The sequence below is a fragment of the Heliangelus exortis genome, chromosome 24, assembly GCF_036169615.1.
Source record: "Heliangelus exortis chromosome 24, bHelExo1.hap1, whole genome shotgun sequence".
In the NCBI taxonomy this organism is placed as follows: Eukaryota; Metazoa; Chordata; class Aves; order Apodiformes; family Trochilidae; genus Heliangelus; species Heliangelus exortis.
The window spans coordinates 2,198,222-2,214,078 of record NC_092445.1 but is presented as its reverse complement, the minus strand read 5'-3'; the positions used below and the strand labels follow the sequence as shown (position 1 = coordinate 2,214,078).

General features: G+C 58.8%; 1 protein-coding gene across 2 annotated transcripts; it reads right to left on the bottom strand.

Moving 5' to 3' along the window:
* Positions 1-5,191: 5,191 nt before the first annotated feature.
* MFSD2A (MFSD2 lysolipid transporter A, lysophospholipid) lies at positions 5,192-15,358 on the bottom strand. 2 transcript variants are annotated; one of them, XM_071767834.1, is made up of 14 exons: positions 15,240-15,358; positions 14,990-15,112; positions 14,302-14,426; positions 10,770-10,893; positions 10,575-10,653; positions 9,581-9,753; positions 9,382-9,472; positions 8,670-8,791; positions 8,289-8,372; positions 7,298-7,381; positions 6,928-7,040; positions 6,573-6,716; positions 6,194-6,370; positions 5,192-5,843 (listed from the first exon to the last, which is right to left on the bottom strand). In XM_071767834.1, exons 1-14 carry the CDS (start codon positions 15,315-15,317, stop codon positions 5,786-5,788), a joined length of 1,575 nt encoding a protein of 524 aa, XP_071623935.1. In that variant the 5' UTR covers positions 15,318-15,358; the 3' UTR covers positions 5,192-5,785. The 2 variants fall into 2 exon arrangements, with proteins under 2 accessions (XP_071623935.1, XP_071623934.1); XM_071767833.1 differs by having other exon boundaries at positions 15,183-15,328.
* Positions 15,359-15,857: the final 499 nt, after the last annotated feature.

The following is a 15,857-nucleotide window of genomic DNA, read 5'->3' as shown; positions in this document are numbered from 1 at the left end:
ACAGCCCCCTCGGGCAGGGTAAGCCCTGGGGGGCTCTGGGGCTCCGTGCCGGAGTTTCTGGCAAAGGTGATTTCCCTCCCTTTAGTGAGCGCTGGCTCATCCCGAGCATCAAACAGCTCCAGGGTAAGGAGCACTTCGGAGCCCCCTGCTCCCAGCCCCTCTTTGCTCTGAGGCACAGGGTGGATCGATGTTGTTGTCCCTGCTTTGCTGCTGGAGACACCGGGGCGCTCAAGGGAAAAGCGGCTGGGAGTCAGGAAGAGGTCCCTGGAGTCATCATGGAATCGTTCCCAGGCTGGCTGCCTGTACCATTCGGACAGGACTTGCTCTAAGGAGCTGCTTGCTGCCACGAGTTCTGTCCCTGCCTGCTGGGGGGGGACCTGGACCTCTGCTCTGTGGGTTTGGTCCCAAGAGCCCCGGGGAGGGAGCTCAAGTCCCGGGCTGGGGGGACAGACAGAGGCTGACAGGATGGGAAGGAGGAGAAATCACAGCAGGAGGGGTTGGGGGGTGAGAGTCTGACTTTAACATCGCTTCCTGCCCTCTGCTCCCCTCCCAGTGCTCCTCGCATCTCCCGCAGCCCGGGCTGGGAGCGGGTTCTGCTCCGGAGCCGAGATGTGCGGGATTCGGAGCGGGGCAGGAGGGGCCAAGGGTTGGGATCAGCCAAAGCTGGGAGCAGGATGGCCGGGAATGGGGCTCTGCTGACACCTAGTGAGGCTGTGTCCTCCTGCTCCCTGCTCCCTGCCGGCCGGGGAGGCGTTCAGAGCCCTTCCAGGGTTCGATTTCCCTGAGCAGGCAGTGGGGAGGAATCGGGTGAAGTCCCAGCTCCCCACTGCCCCCTCCCTGCACCCCCCCGGCTCCCAAACGCTGCCCTGGCAAAGCAAAAAGAGCAGGGGGGGAACCTCTGCACCATCCTTCCCTGTTAGGCTGAAACCTGGAGGGGAGAGGGAGGAGAAGAAGAAAGGAGAAGAAGAAAGGAGAAGGAGAAGGAGAAGGAGAAGGAGAAGGAGAAGGAGAAGGAGAAGGAGAAGGAGAAGGAGAAGGAGAAGGAGAAGGAGAAGGAGAAGGAGAAGGAGAAGGAAAGGGACAGGAGGGAGAGGCTCCCTGCAGCCACCAAAACCATTTGCCTGCTTTTCTGATTTTCTTGCCTCATTTCCCACCCCACCAACACCTGATCTGCCCCTTGCAGGTGTCTCCATCACAGTCAGACACCTCAGGATCAGCTGACATGATGCAAAATAGCAAAGGATGATACAAACACCCCTTTCCTGTGCTGCCAAGGACTCCTGGCTTATAGCACCCTGGAAGAGTCACAGCAGTGAAGCAGCAGCCCTGTCCTGCCTTGCAGGGGGATCTGGGGATGCTGGGGAGCCCCCCCTGGAGCTGCATCTGCAAGGAGGAAGTGAAAGGAAAGGGAGAAGAACTAAAAATGACCAAAGAATGGAGAGAGGAGGAGGGTGCTGGGGACACCAGAACCCAGCCCCAGGATGGTGTGTGTGCTTCTGGGGTGGTAAGTTCAGCTGAGCTTGGTTCCTGAAGGTACAAAGATCAAGTTCCTGGTCCTTGCCAGGGCCTTCAGGGTGACAGAAGATGACAGCAGGACTGTAAACCAGGTCAGTGCCCCTTGTGGGATCCCAGTGCCTGTAACCTGTCCCATCCCGGGGCTGTCACTGTCTCCAGGGACAAGCTGACAGCTTCCCTGAGCTGCTGCCAGCTGGTTGGTGCCTCATCCCCCTTTTCTCCAAGCATCACTGCAATATTACGTCCTTTTTATGAGCCATAAAATGCCTGTGTGGCCTCTAGGCAGCACCCTTTGGTTTGTTGCAGCTGAAGGAGAGTTCTTGTCCCTGCTCCCTGTGGTGTGAGGAGGGAGCTTGTCCGAGCTCCAGGTCCTTGACTTCTCTGCAGGAGCAAATCCAGTCTTGGCAGGGACTTGAGGTGGTCCCGGGCTTCCAGAGCTCCCCCAACCCTCTCTGGTTAAAGCTAAGCCAGGATGCTGATCTCCACACAGCATTTCATTTCTGAGCAAAGTTAATTTAAAGCTTAATTCCCGGGATCAGGGAATTTTCCTGGTAGCAGGACAGCATCTCACTGCCCCAGCACTTTCTGGCCAGGTACCTTGGCTGCTGACAGCCCCTGGCCACGCTGCCTTTGCAAAACATTAACCAAAGCCCACCAAAAGAGGTCGGTAGCCTTCAGTCTCTGTTTGCAGAGTGACCTCAGGAGGGTGACACAGACAAGGTGACCCCTGGGGACCTCGGGACCCAGGGCTGTCCCCCCCTCCACACCCCTGGGGCTGTGCCCGGGGTTAACTCTGCCTTCCCCAGCTGCTCCCAGAGCTCAGCCCAGCCAGGGATCAAGGTGCTGGGGAGGTGGAGCTGCTCACCACGACCCTCTCTGCCAGTGCCTCTGTCTTGCTTCTCCTCAGAGCTTCCCAGACGGAGCTGATTTCCAGCTGGATCCCTTCCCTGATCCACTCCCAGCTGTCAGACACCCCCCTCTCTCTCTCTCTCTGTGGGATTTTGTGCTTGGTTCAGCTCAAAATGCCCCTGAAACCAGCCCTGGGTGATTGCCTCCAGCCCAGGGGACAAGTGAAAACTGTCCCCACCAGCAGCTGCTGTAAGTTTTCATCCATCTTTCCTGCTGGGAGGTAAAGCTTGAGGCTCTTTGCCCTTTTCCTGGGCATAAGGAGGGAGGTTATTCCTCACCCTCTGCAAGGAGGGGTTTTTCACAATTCCATTTATCCCCTGTAGGGTACACAGCCCCACCAAGGGACTGTCCCTCCAGGAGGGGACCTGTCCCTTTGGCACAGCCACCCTTGGTGACAAACGAGTCCCATTTTGCAGGTCCACGTGCTGCCCTTTGGAGGCCACAGCTGATGTTTGCTTGGCTTCATCCACCTCCCAGGACGTGTCCTGTGGTTGGGATGAAAACCTGGCAGTGCCCCTTCCCCACCTCCCCCTGGCACATCCAGCCCTGGTGGCACAGCTCTGCCTCATTTTGGGGGACTTTGTGCTGCAGAAGGGACAGAGCTGCCCCATTCTCCAGGCTCAGCCCTCGCAGGTTTCCCCGGTGCTCCAGGTGAACCTTGCAGCTTGAGCAGAGCCACTGGGAAGGGGATGGGGAGCAGGGATGAGAGGGGTGCCCGTGGCATCCTGCCCTCCCCCCTGGGAGCCCTGGGTGCTGGGATGGGACCCTGCAGCCCTGCCAGGCTCTTTCCCTTCTAAACAAAAGGGTTCAGCCCCCCTGGTTCCCTGAGCAGAACAAAAACCCTCTGCTCCCTTCCAGCAGTGTCCCCCAAATTCAGGCACAAGCCCCTGCCACCAGGTGGGCAACCCCTGTCCAAGGAGCCCCTTAAAGCCCCTCAGCTGGGCATCAGGGCAGCACAGCCCCAGCCCCTGTGCTGTCCCAGGCACCAGCCCAGCAGGTGCTGAGCTCCCAGCTGACTCTGTTTAACAAATTCTGGCTTTGATTTCACAGGGTCAGCACTGCTCCCACCCCAGCCCCAAGGCATGGCTCTCCCAGAAGGTGGGGAGGACACAACAGCCACATAAATCCAAGCTGGAAGCTTTAGGGGGTGGGATTTGCTTCATTCTCAAGGTCAGTGTGGGCTGAGCTGTGGGCAGCATCACCCCACTCAGCTCTGGCCACACAGACTTCATGCTTGAACTGCAAATCTTCTGTAATCACAACTGAAGCAACACTTGGTTTCTGCTCCAAAGCTGGAGTTGTGCCCAGGGCTCGGTGCTATCAACTCCAATGGGGAGTTTTCCCCCCCTCATCTCTTTTCTTAAAAGCCCCAAACAGAAGAGGTGTTCTCAGCTTGGAATGTCTGGGCCCCAGTTCAAGCTCAGGGTGTTTTTATAGTCTCTTGAGCTGGCTGCAAAAAACCTGAACAGAGACGTTTTATGAACCCTGTGTAGCCAAAAAAAGAGAAGGCAAAGAATAAAATGTCCCTGATTTCTCTTGAAACTCTTTTAAAAAAAAAAGAAAAGCTAGCACCAATCTTTCACATCTTTGGAGACAGCAGCCCTGCTCCCAGCCCTCAGGGGCAGCCAGGGGCACAGCCATGGGCAGGATGAGTCCCTGCCAGCCCAGCCAGGGCAGGGCAGGGTCAGTTCATTTGCAAAATCTTGAGCTGTGTGCTCAGCTGGGGTGCTCTCCTCCTCCTCCTCCTCCTCCTCCTCTTCCTCCTCTCACGAGGGAGGCACATGGCTCCTCCCTGCCCTGCCCCAGGGGCTTTGTCCTGCCCTTGTTCCTTTGCTTCAAGCTCCATCCCTGGGGTAGCAGGGGCACCCCCTGCCTCTTGCCCTCTGCTCAGCACAAACCCATCTCCCCTCCTCCTCCTCACATCAGCCCTTCTGCCCCTCACCATGGCAGCAGAGGGGAGGGGGGGCCCAGTTAAGCATTCCCAGCTAAGGGCTAATCCCTCTGGCTATTTTTAACCCCCCCCTCCTCACTGCACTCCTTTGTACCCAAACATGGAACAAAGGACGAGCCCTCCTTCCCCCAGCCCCCTGTGCAGAGCCTGATCTTGACTCGGGCACTGACCCCACCAAGTTCTGGGTGTGACAAATGCACTGAACAAAAGGCCCCAGCCCTGTCCCCTGTGGGGATGGAGCAGCAGAGCTTGCACCCTCCTCTCACCCTGGGCATTTCCCTCAACTTCATTTGCTGGCTGCTTCAGCTTTAGTTCATCCTCCCTGTGCTTACCCCAGCCTGCTTTCCCCCCCTGCACTACACTTTGGTGTCATGGGGCAGGCAGAGCTCTCCCCATTTCTGCTGCAGAGAGGGGAAGGCAAGAGGAAGGTACAAAACCCCCCCAAATCACTGCTTGCACAGCACTCTGCCCTGGGAGAAACTGGGGAGTGTCACCCCCAGCCCACATTCCCTTTCTCCCCAGCTGCCTCTCCTGTTTCCAGCCCCATGTTCACCATCTCCAGAGCCACCACTTTGATTTCATTCCTCCCTCCACCCCCGATCTCTCTTGAAAGGAGAGGGAATAATGGAGCCTTTGTTGGGTTGCTGCAAGGAGCAGTGTGGGGTAAGGGGCTGCCTGCCTGGATTAGGGCATTCCTGCACCTTCAGTTCTGGGGAAAGTCAACCCCCTACCCCGTGGCATGTGAAGGGGACCCTGGGCTCGCTGACATCCACAAGAAAAGGAGCCAAACAACAAGAAAATTCCCCACACCCACACTGCCGCCTTCCCCCACTTTTATGTAAATTAATATTAATAGGTCCTCCAGTCGGGTTTCTGTACAGATATATACAAATAGGAAATAGCTCCGTATTTACATCATTAATTAAGTCAATTAGGCTCTTAAAAAAAAAAAAAAACAACACCCAAAAGGAACAGCTTTCCCCATTAGTGTGGTATGCACAGGCAGCAGAGGTGAGCCCACGTCCTTGGCGCGGTCACTTTGACAGTGTAATGTACACCAACCATCACCCCGGGCCCACGGGCACAGCCGGGCAGCAGGCACGAGTGTTACCAGGAGCAGGATCCCAGCTCCAGGCTTTTCTGCTCTCCGAGATCTGGCAGGGAACAGTGCTTGTTTCCCTGGGAAAGCACCACAGGCTCAATCTGTGTAATGTACACTACCGGCGCTCTGCGGATCCCGTGGAAGGCACAAGACCGGCACAGATCTCGTGGTCAGGGGGGTGGATGCTCCACGAGGCTTCTCCCAGGAGCTCCTCCGTGGTTCACACCTCCAGAGGCGTGAGGCTGGTCCAGCCCAAGAGGGGCAGAGTCCTTCTGAGAGCCCCGGGAGCAGAGGGACCCAACCCGGGGTCACACGATGCTGGCCAGTTCTGTGTTGTCCGACTCCGAGCTGCTGTTGCTCTCCTCCCTGGGGGCAAAGAGTTGGGAAGAAGGCATGGATTGAGCCGTGGAGCAAGCCTTGCCTCTGAGCAGAGCCTTCCCTGGGAGCCCGGGGGCCTCCAAAGGGCTGGAGCCGAACGTCACCACCTCGCTAAGGAGAACTCGTTTGGGGACTGCGCAACCGGGGCGGGTTCCCTGCTGATCTCAGACACTTCACTCCATCTCTTTGGAAGTCAAGATTGGGAAAACAAGTCAGCCCTTCCCTCACCCCACCACCCACGGGGCCCAGAAAATTCCTGGACAAGTCACAGTGTGTCCCAACCTGCCTGAGCCTGATCCTACCCCCCACACACTTCCACAGCACGAGCTGATGCTCACCTTAAATCCTGCAGGGCTTTCTTGTTCTTCTTCCTCTTCTCCTCGTCGATGGGATACAGCTTGAAGAGGAGGAGGCCCAGCAGGATCAGCCCCACAGGCACAGCTGACACCAACATCTTCAGGGTGAAGTTCACCTCACTGGGCTGGGAGCAGCCCCGGGTCTGGTACCCTGCAAAGCTGGGGACACAAAAGGACCTTCAGGCAAAGGAAAAGGTTTGGAAGAGACAAACCTGCCCCTGGAGGCAGAAGTTTGGGGAACCACAGCTGGATTCAGACCTCTCCCACCTCCATCCCAGAACCTTGGGAAGCAGAGGATGCCTGGATGTGGAGGCACCAGCCTGGCACCCCCTTTCCCCTCAGCTCCCACACAAAAACTCACTCCAAGCTGAGCGTGGAGATGCCCAGGGAGACCCCAGAGGTGAACTTGGTGAAGAAGACATAGAAGGAGAAGAAGATGGCTTCGTGGCCTTGGGATTCAGGGTGCTGCAGCTTGAAGTCATCTATAACATCTGGGAGCATGGACCTGTGCAGAGAGTGGAATGGTGAACACTAATCCAGAGCCAACAAAGCATCTCCTTCTCCCTGCGGAAAGGATTTCCACTCAAAGCCCCATCACAGGCTGAAAAAATTCCAAAAAGGCCTCCAGAGGGTTCCTCACCACTCCAGCAGGCCCTGGAAACACCTGGGCCAGTTCTGGGGGTGCAGCACCCAGAGCACCAGGAGCTTGTACTCACCAGGGCAGGAGGAAGGCAGCTGCCACACTGATCCCAGCTGCAACAGCCACGATGTAGGTGATGATGAGGTTACTGTCCAGGACAGCCACCATGATGAGGAAGGGGATGGCAGACTGGAGAAGGGACAGAAAGCAGATTGTGGCAGAAATACCTGACCCAGACCCCTCCTTCCAGAGCCCCAGTGGTCATTTCTGCTGGGGCCTTGGCCACACCTGTGACAGCACAGGTAGCAGGATGAGGGACAAGCACCAAATCATCATTAAGAAGAGCTCCTGCCCAGCTCCAGGACTGCTTGGGAGGACACAGCTCTGCTCAGCCCATGTGGGAAACACCATCCTCACCAGCACCTCTGCACCTGAGATCTACTCACCGAGATGCCCACGTAGACAGCAGTCTTCTTCCCAAAGCGGGTGAGGAACCACTGCCAGAGGGGAATGGTCAGGGTGGCTGAGAGCTAAGGGAGGAGAAGGAGATCGTGGTGTCACTTGCTGGCCAGGATCTTCTCCTTCTCATCATGAAGCAGCTCCTGGGCACAGCATCCCTCATCACTTTTTTTTTTTTTTTTTTTCTTTTTTTTCTCTCCAAGTGCCTTCTGATCTCCACACCCCATTGGAGCTGGCAGGTGGCCACACTGCTTGCTCCTGCCCTCACCCCATCCCTCACCTCCCTCTGCTCCTGGGAAGCAGAGCTCACAATTAACTGGAGCAGGAATATGGGGCCACACCTCCTTCCCCTCCACCCAGCACCCCTGTCCTGGGGGCACCCATCAGGTGCCAACACACGTGGCCCAAAGAGAAGGAGAACCTGGCTGGATCCTGGGTGCTGGGAAGGGACCTGATCTTGTCACTGCTGCCTGCAGACAGCGTGGCCTCTGGGGATCTTGGCACCTTGAAGCTCTCCACTCCATCGAGCCAGGAGGGTGGGATGGGCTCCCAGGGATGAGGCAAGCTGGAAAGGGCTCTCAAGGAGCTGTTTTGCTCCATCTTCCCAGCAGTAAACACTGAGATCCTTTTCTCAAGGGGGAGTCGGGGAGGGGGGAAGGGAGATAAGTGGCAGGATTTGGACAAAAGGTTCCATGGTTCCTGGTCTTCCCCATCTCTGACTGCTTTCACATGGGAACAAAGGCCCCAATGTTCCTGCCAACTCACCCAAGCCTTGGCAGGACATTTAGCACCTTCTTCTGCCTTCCCTTCACCCAGGGGACCTTCGGGCACTGTCCCCAGAGTCTGCCACCACAGCCCCACGGCCTCCCTCCCCTCAGCCCACGGAGCATCCATCCTGGGAAGGACCTGGGGCATCCCATAGCACGTGTCCCACCACAGTGCCAGCCCCGGGGGGCTCGGGGATGGAGCTGTACCCACCATGATGGCCAGGAGGATGTTCTGGAACTCGTTGCGGAAGCCCAGGGTGTAGGTGCAGAAAAGGGCAAAGTTGCCCTCCAGCAGCTGTGGAGGAGACAGACAGTGGTCAGGGGGCTGGGCACCCCCCAGGCATGTGTTCCTCCTCACAAGACTGTGCCCAAAGCACGAGGAGGGGATGAAAGCAGCCATTCACCAACCCCTCCGGGACCACCACATCCTTCCTCTCTGCTTGGGGCAGCTCCAGCTCATTGAGCTGCCACCTCACATGCTCCCAGCCCTCGAGGATCTTACTTGGGTCCCACACTGCTCATCCCCCAGGCACCTCCAAGCCCTGCTGCTGCTGTCCCCTCTCCCCCACCCTCCAAGCCTGGCTGTGCTCACCATGAATGCCAGTGAGGTGAAGAGGAAGCCAGCGATGAGCTTGATGTAGGCACCATGGTTCATCACCAGCTTCAACCCCTGGAAGAAGGAGACAGGCTTGTCCGACCGGAGCTCGGAGGACTCTGGGGAGCAAATCATGGCATCGTTAGACCCCCTGGAACAGCACCTTTGGGTGCCAGGGGTGCAGCAGTGCCTCACGCCTGCTGCTGAGCACCCTGCAGAAGCCTCTGCCCACCTACAGCATGGTGCTGCTGCAAGGGAGTCAGGGCAAAACCTGCAGGGACCTCTCTGCCCTCAGACAGGGGTCCCTCGGCCCCAGGGAAGGGTCCTGGCTGATTCCCTCAGGACAAGCAGAGTTGGTGACAAAGCAGAAGGCGGGAAGGAGAGGAGGCTTTGGATATCACCTCACCCCGGGATGCCCTGCTTGGCACCAGCAACCTTGGCCAGCCAGAACTGCAGAGATAACTTTTATCTGTGGCAGTGCAGAGTGGGGAGCTGAGTCCTCAGGGCTGTGCTCTGACATCCCCTGGAGATGCTCTGGCCTCCTGCCCTTCCCCGAGCCCCCACACCCAGACCTCAGCTCTACCTTGCTCCTCCAGTGCCTGACCCAAGAACAACAAGCCAAGAGCTCAGCTGGGCTCCTGGGGAACCCCTGGCAGAAGCCACAGCCCTTCCATCAGCCCCGAGTCCTCCAGCAAGTCCCAGTCCTCACCTCTCTTCTCCCTGACGCCCACCGAGAGGATCAGAGCACAGAGGATGTAGAGACCCCCGATGACCCCCGCAGCGATCATGTAGGCATTTCTCTGGGCAAGAGAGGGACAGGGCTCATCTCAGGTGCCAGCCTGGTCACAGAGGCAACCAGAACGGAGCAGGGGCTGCCAGAGGGTGTGTGTGTCCCCTCCCCAGCTTACTGTGTCACTGAGGGACCCCGTTTCGTGGGTCATGTTTAGTTCCTCCATGGCCACCGAGGAGTTGGCTGTGCTGATGAAGAGGGGGCTCTTGATGCAGGGAGTATTCACCTTGCCCACGATCTGGCCCTGGATGGCAGTGCCCAGCACAGTGCCCAAAACTTCCACTGTCATTCCTGGAGGGAGAGGCCGCCAGGACTGAGCACACGGACACCAAGGTGACCCCCCCTTTCCACAGCAAAGCCTCCCCAATTCGTTGCCCTTGGCCAGGAAAATTGAGCCAGCCCCTCCTCTCCTGGCCCCCTTCACATCACCAAGAGAGAAAGCTTGGGCTGCACAGGGAAGAAGAGTCTGCTGGGGAAACTGAGGCAGGGGGAGAGGCCAAGACTTGGTCATACTGCTCCCACAGCTGTATGACAGAGCAGAAGGAAAGACTTGGGAGCTCTGATCTCCCATCACCTGCTCCAGAAACTTGGCCATAACAGGGAGCACCTCCCCATCAGCCCACTGGGCCAGACAAGGATGTGTACTGGAGGAACTGGGGAAGAACAGGAAGAGCTCAACCAGGTGCAGTTCAGGCCCTGAATGATGCTCATCCCACATCATCCTTGGGGAAGGGAAGGGAAGGGAAGGGAAGGGAAGGGAAGGGAAGGGAAGGGAAGGGAAGGGAAGGGAAGGGAAGGGAAGGGAAGGGAAGGGAAGGGAAGGGAAGGGAAGGGAAGGGAAGGGAAGGGAAGGGAAGGGAAGGGAAGGGAAGGGAAGGGAAGGGAAGGGAAGGGAAGGGAAGGGAAGGGAAGGGAAGGGAAGGGAAGGGAAGGGAAGGGAAGGGAAGGGAAGGGAAGGGAAGGGAAGGGAAGGGAAGGGAAGGGAAGGGAAGGGAAGGGAAGGGAAGGGAAGGGAAGGGAAGGGAAGGGAAGGGAAGGGAAGGGAAGGGAAGGGAAGGGAAGGGAAGGGAAGGGAAGGGAAGGGAAGGGAAGGGAAGGGAAGGGACACTTACGGTAGGCAGTGGCTGAGTCCCGCTCACTCTGCTCCCTGCTGATGAACATGGTCAGTGCTGAGTAGGGCACGTGGAAGCACTGCAAGGGCACCAGGAGAATTAGCAGGGGGATGGAAACCTGCCCCTGGGGGTAGCTGTAAAGAAGGGATTCATCCTCTCCATCCCTCACCCCGCTGTGTGCAGAGCTCAACTCACCGTCACAAGGGTCTGGAAGATGCAGTAGAAGAGAAGGTACCACAGCACTTGGCCTCTGGAGATGTCTGGCACAAACCAGATGAGGAAGTAGGAGATGACAGCAAACGGGGTAGAGAAGATGATCCTTTGGGAAGATGCAGTGTTAACCCCCTGGGCACATAGAGCCTGGAAACCCCCACCAACCCCAGCTCTCCCACAGGTCCAGTGGGATTCAGGAATCTGATTTTTCGGGCTGCTGAGCTGCCCTGGGGGGCCCACCCTGCTCCAACATTTGGTGGTTGCCTCAGGGGTGATTCAACTGCTGATGAAGGAAGCAGCTCAGATCTTGCAGGGTAGAAGGGGAAGAGCTGACTCAGACTTACAGCGAAGACCTTCATTTGCAAGAACAGAAATCCTCTCATCACTGGAAGTGACTGATCTCCTCACTGATCTCCTCCATCACTGGAAGTGAGCTTCCAGCCCTGCCCCTGACCTCTCCCCCAGGCAGCACCACTGCACATTCAGTGGGATGTCATCACCTCCCTTGTCCCCACAGGGGCTGGGGAGCAGCCAGGCAGCACAGCCCCATGAGCCCAGCACACAAATGCCTCTCACCAGCTTGGCTTTGCTGCCAGCCCTCCCGAGCACTGATCCTGAGGTCACCTCTGTTCTGCTGGCAGGGATGGGGCAAACCACCAGCCAGCAACACGCTGGCTCCTGCTTCCACCCTTGTCCAGCCTCCCACACTGCAGGCATGGCGTGGTGCTGCTGGCATGGCTGGGATGGATGGGAATTCTCCAGCACCAGACCTTGGCAAGAGTCCTGGCAGAAACAGCCAGCAAGAGGGAATCAGAGAATCTTTCAGGTTGGAAAAGACCCATGGGATCATCGAGTCAACCATCAGCCCTAAACCATATCCCCCAACACCACATCAAAGCAACCCTTATGCACATCCAGGGATGGGGACTCAACCACCTCCCTGGGCAGCCTATTCCAGGGTCTGACCACTCTCCCTGTGAATATTTTTTTTTTTCCTAACCCTAATGATGGCAGCAGGAAGCCACCCAGAGCATCTCACAAGCCTTGTCCTGCTGAGGAACAGCTCTGCCTGGTACCAGCAGCCTGAGGACACCACAAGCACCCGGGTCCCCCTGTCACAGGAAAAATTCCTCCTCCAGGAAGGATGGGATCCAGGTGTGGAGGTTGTATCCACATCTGCTGAGGAAACCAATTCTGTTTGGGGAGAGGGGGGGAAATAAGCACAGACCCCATGCTCCACATGGCCAGATGTTTCATCCTGGAATGAAGCCAGCAGAACCGAACAGGGCACAGAACCAGGCATGGCCAGGGCTGCCCACCCCCTTCCTTCCAGCACTGGGTACATCCCGATCTTTCCAGCCGGGGCTGCCGTATAAGACGTAAAGTTTAAATTTACAAATATCCGGGGGCGGGGGGGAGGAGAGAGCAAGAAACCGAATCTCCATGGATGGAGAGAGCCGGCAGAGGAAGAACACACGCACATTTTTCCTCTCACACGTCACCCCGGCGGGGAAAGGCAAGGGGAGAGGAAAGGGGCGAGCCAGCCCCAGCCACTCCTCTCCCCGTCCTTATCGCCGACGTGGAGTGGGGGGAAATTTCGACGGAGAGAAGCGGAGGGGAGGCAGAGCCGGGGCGGGAGGTTGGATGTGGCAATGCCCCAGGCGGGACCAGGGGCTGAGGGGCGGCTCTTGGCAATGGCAGACGAGTGACTCGGAGTTACCCCTGCCCGAGGAGGCCAAGGTGATTAAAAAGCTCGGAGGAGGCTGCCGTGACGTGTTCGCCCGCTCATTGGCCCCGGTGGATGGTGTGTTCCTTTGTGCCACGGCTCGCACACCCCTTCCCAGCCCTCAGTTAACTGTTTAGCAAACGGCCGCTCCCCCAGAGAAGGAAGGTTCAAGCTGAGAGTCTTCAGTCACCAAGACATCAAGGAAAAATTTGGTCGCCAGGAAGTCTGCGGTGGGGGGGGAAATGGGGACCTGCTCGGGGCTGGGTCCCTGAGCCCAGGGGAGAGGAGGAGGCAGCCAGTGAATGAGCTACTGGGCTAAAACGTGCCAAAAAGTGTTTCAAAAAGAAAGAACTGAAAGGGAGAAAGGTGATGGCTCTGAGGAAAAGTCACCTCTCCCTTCCAAGGGGCTGGAGCAGCCCCTAGCTTTGAGCTTGGAGCCATCGGCAGCTGCAAGGGGCTCAGCCTTGCAGGTCAGACCCATCAGAGCCCAGCAGGCTTGGGACAATAAACCCTGACACACAGACAGGGTCACCTCACAGGGGCTGACAAATGGGGTCACACAGCAGCCTCCGAGACCACCCTGCAGCTCCTGGCTTTGCCCACGGGGAAACTGAGGCAGCAGCAAGCAGCCCCACCACCGGCAGATGAACCCCGAGTTTGGGAGGCGTCAGCTCGGCTCAACTTCATTCAAACTGAACTTAGAGGGTTGCCCTGGAGCCACGAACAACAACAGCAGCAGCAAACTGCCCCGGCAGTGCTGAGGGGCCCAGCGCATTCTGAAAGCTTTGGCTAATTTTAACGAAGCAGGAGTCGTTTGGAGGAATGCAGCAGCTCCATCCCCACCCCCTGCCTCGAGGAGGAGAGATTACAGGGAGCTGAGTGGCCCCCCGAGCAGGCAGGGCTCGGTGCAGGCAGCTCCTGCTCTAATCTCCAGACCCCAGACCCCGCCACACGTGCGGCTGCACAGGAGCTATTTCAGGCCACGCGTGGAGCTTGGCTTTAACAACTGCCACTGCCCAGAGCTATTCCAGGGAAGTCCGGAAGCAGAGGCTATAATCTGCGGGGGAAAGGACTGCTTCCCTCCAATTCCACTCCCCCCGTGCCCACCCCACTTGTGCTGCATTGTCTTGGATGTGCCACCACGGCTGCACTTTGGTGGCAGCGCCCACAATGCCCAGAGATAGATGTGCACGGGTGTCCTAAATCTACCCTGGGGGCAGGGACAAGTATTTGGGGGCTTGGCAAGCCCTGTCCCATCTGCTCAGGCTCCCCCCAGCACCCCTTTGCTCAGCACTCTGCTCCCAAGGGTGGGGGAAGCACCCACACACAGACACCCGGATCCCTGACAACTGTTCTGCCAGAGCAGCACCCTCATGACCACCAGCTGCCCACCCCACCACCACACACCCCCCCATCCCTACTCCCCATGGGGGCAATGCCACCTGTCCTGCTCGCAACGTGGCCCTAACACCAGCCAGGACTCGGCAACTGCTGCAGGAACAAAGTCCAGCATCAGAGTGTGACATCAGGACAGGTGCAGTGACACAGAGGACAGCTGGGCCCAGCTCATACGAGGGCGACCTGGTACTGGTCAGAGTAACAAGGACAGGCTTGAAACTCCAGCTGTTGGCAGCACTTTGAACTTTCTGGGGTGCTTGGCACCTCAGCTGGGTGAGACAGGGTGTCAGCATGTCCTGCCCTGCAAACCTCATACCAAGGGATGGCTGAAGCTGACTGGAAGCACCGTGACACATCAGGCAGGGATGCAGGGTGCTACCAGGCTCTTACCAGGGCATCAGGCGGCCCAAACGGGTCCATGAGGTTTTGCTGATGAAGAAGCCCACCATGGGGTCTGTGATGGCATCCCAGGCTCGTCCCACAAACAGGATGATGGAGGCATAGAAAGGGTCCAGCTGCCAGGAGAAGATCTTGTGTCAGGACACACACACCCCCAGCTGCCCTCCCTCAGCTCCTCAGGACTTTCCCAACCATCGTGTGATCCCCCCTTGGAGCAGGGGGGATCAGCCTCTTTCCCCCATTCCAGTGGGATCTGAGGCACAGTGACCCAGTGCCCCTCAGCACAACCCCACCACACTTTTCCCACAACAGGTTCCCAAAGCCCACCTCATGGCAGGCAGGAGGGTGCCTGATGAGCACTCCCCCCTTCCCCAGCTCGCACCCACCCAAAATGCTGCGGGCTTGTGGGACAAATCCCGTGTCCCGGACACCCCCAGCCCGTTTCTCACCCGAGGCACGGGGCGACTGCACTGGGCTGCTAGAAACCCGCACCCCTGACCCACACCCCCGCGGAACCGGAGGCCCTGCGGAACCGATACCACCCCCCAGCGGGATCGGGGCACCGGCAAGCCCCGGGTGCGCCCGTCTACCGGACAAAGCAGCACCGGGCACCCCCGCAAAAGGGGCTCCAGACACTTCTCAGCCGCGGTCCCGGTTTCCCCCCCGGTTCCAGCCGTACCTGCGCCACGTCCAGGAGGTAGATCTGAAGGAAGAAGCCGAGTACGCAGCCCGTGGTCTGGTAGGGAGCTCCCCCGACGGCGTAGCACAGCTTGCTGCACACCGACAGCCGCTCCCGGCTCTCCTGCAACCGGCACCGGCGTTAGCGCGGCCGAGAAGGAGCCCCCCGACCTCCCCCCTAGCCCAGAGCTCACCCTGCGGCGGGGCTGGAGGCAGCAGACCCCCGCCCCGACCCCCGGCCCGGTGCTCACCCTGCGGCGGGGCTGGCGGCAGGCGGCCGGCAGGAGCCCCCCGGGCCGGGCCCGCTCCGCGCCGCCGCCCCCGGCCATGCCGTGTGCGATGAATGGGGCTGAGCCCTCCCCCGCCCCGGCCTTGTACCGGCAGTGCCCGCCCCGGGAGGGGCCTCGCCCGCCCCCGCTCCGCCTCCCCAGCAGCGGCCACCTCCTCCTCCTCCTCCTCTTGTCCCGCCCTTCCTCCAGCCCCATCCTTCCTCTCCCGCTCGTCTCTTCGCCCCTGTTTCCTCAACCCTCCATTACCCCATTTCTCATCCTATCCCTCATTCGCCAGCCCTGCAACCCCATCCCTCACCCCCCCATTGCATCCCTTCCCTCCATCCCCATCCCTCCATCCCCATCCCTCCCCCCCCCTCCTCCATCCCTTCCCTCCATCCCAGCCTTTCATCCCTCCCCTTTCTGCACCCCCTCTTCCCATCCCTCTGTCCTCCCCCCACCGGTGCCCTCCCTTGTCCCATAGGTCCCAGTGGCACCAGCCAATGAGGGAAGGGGACTGGAGACCCTCTGTGTCACCCCAGTGCCACCCCCCTCCATGTTGGGCCCATCAAAGGGGCAGAGGTGAAGCAGGAACCCCCC

Bases quoted from the DNA above. Each gene is read 5' to 3' on its own strand.
- MFSD2A (XM_071767833.1), bottom strand. From the start codon at position 15,317: ATGGCCGGGGGCGGCGGCGCGGAGCGGGCCCGGCCCGGGGGGCTCCTG. The intron at 10,654-10,769 runs GTGAGTTGAGCT...GTGCCCTTGCAG, and splicing joins TCTTCCAGACCCTTGTGACG to TGCTTCCACGTGCCCTACTC. The intron at 9,473-9,580 runs GTAAGCTGGGGA...TCTCTTGCCCAG, and splicing joins CGGGGTCCCTCAGTGACACA to AGAAATGCCTACATGATCGC.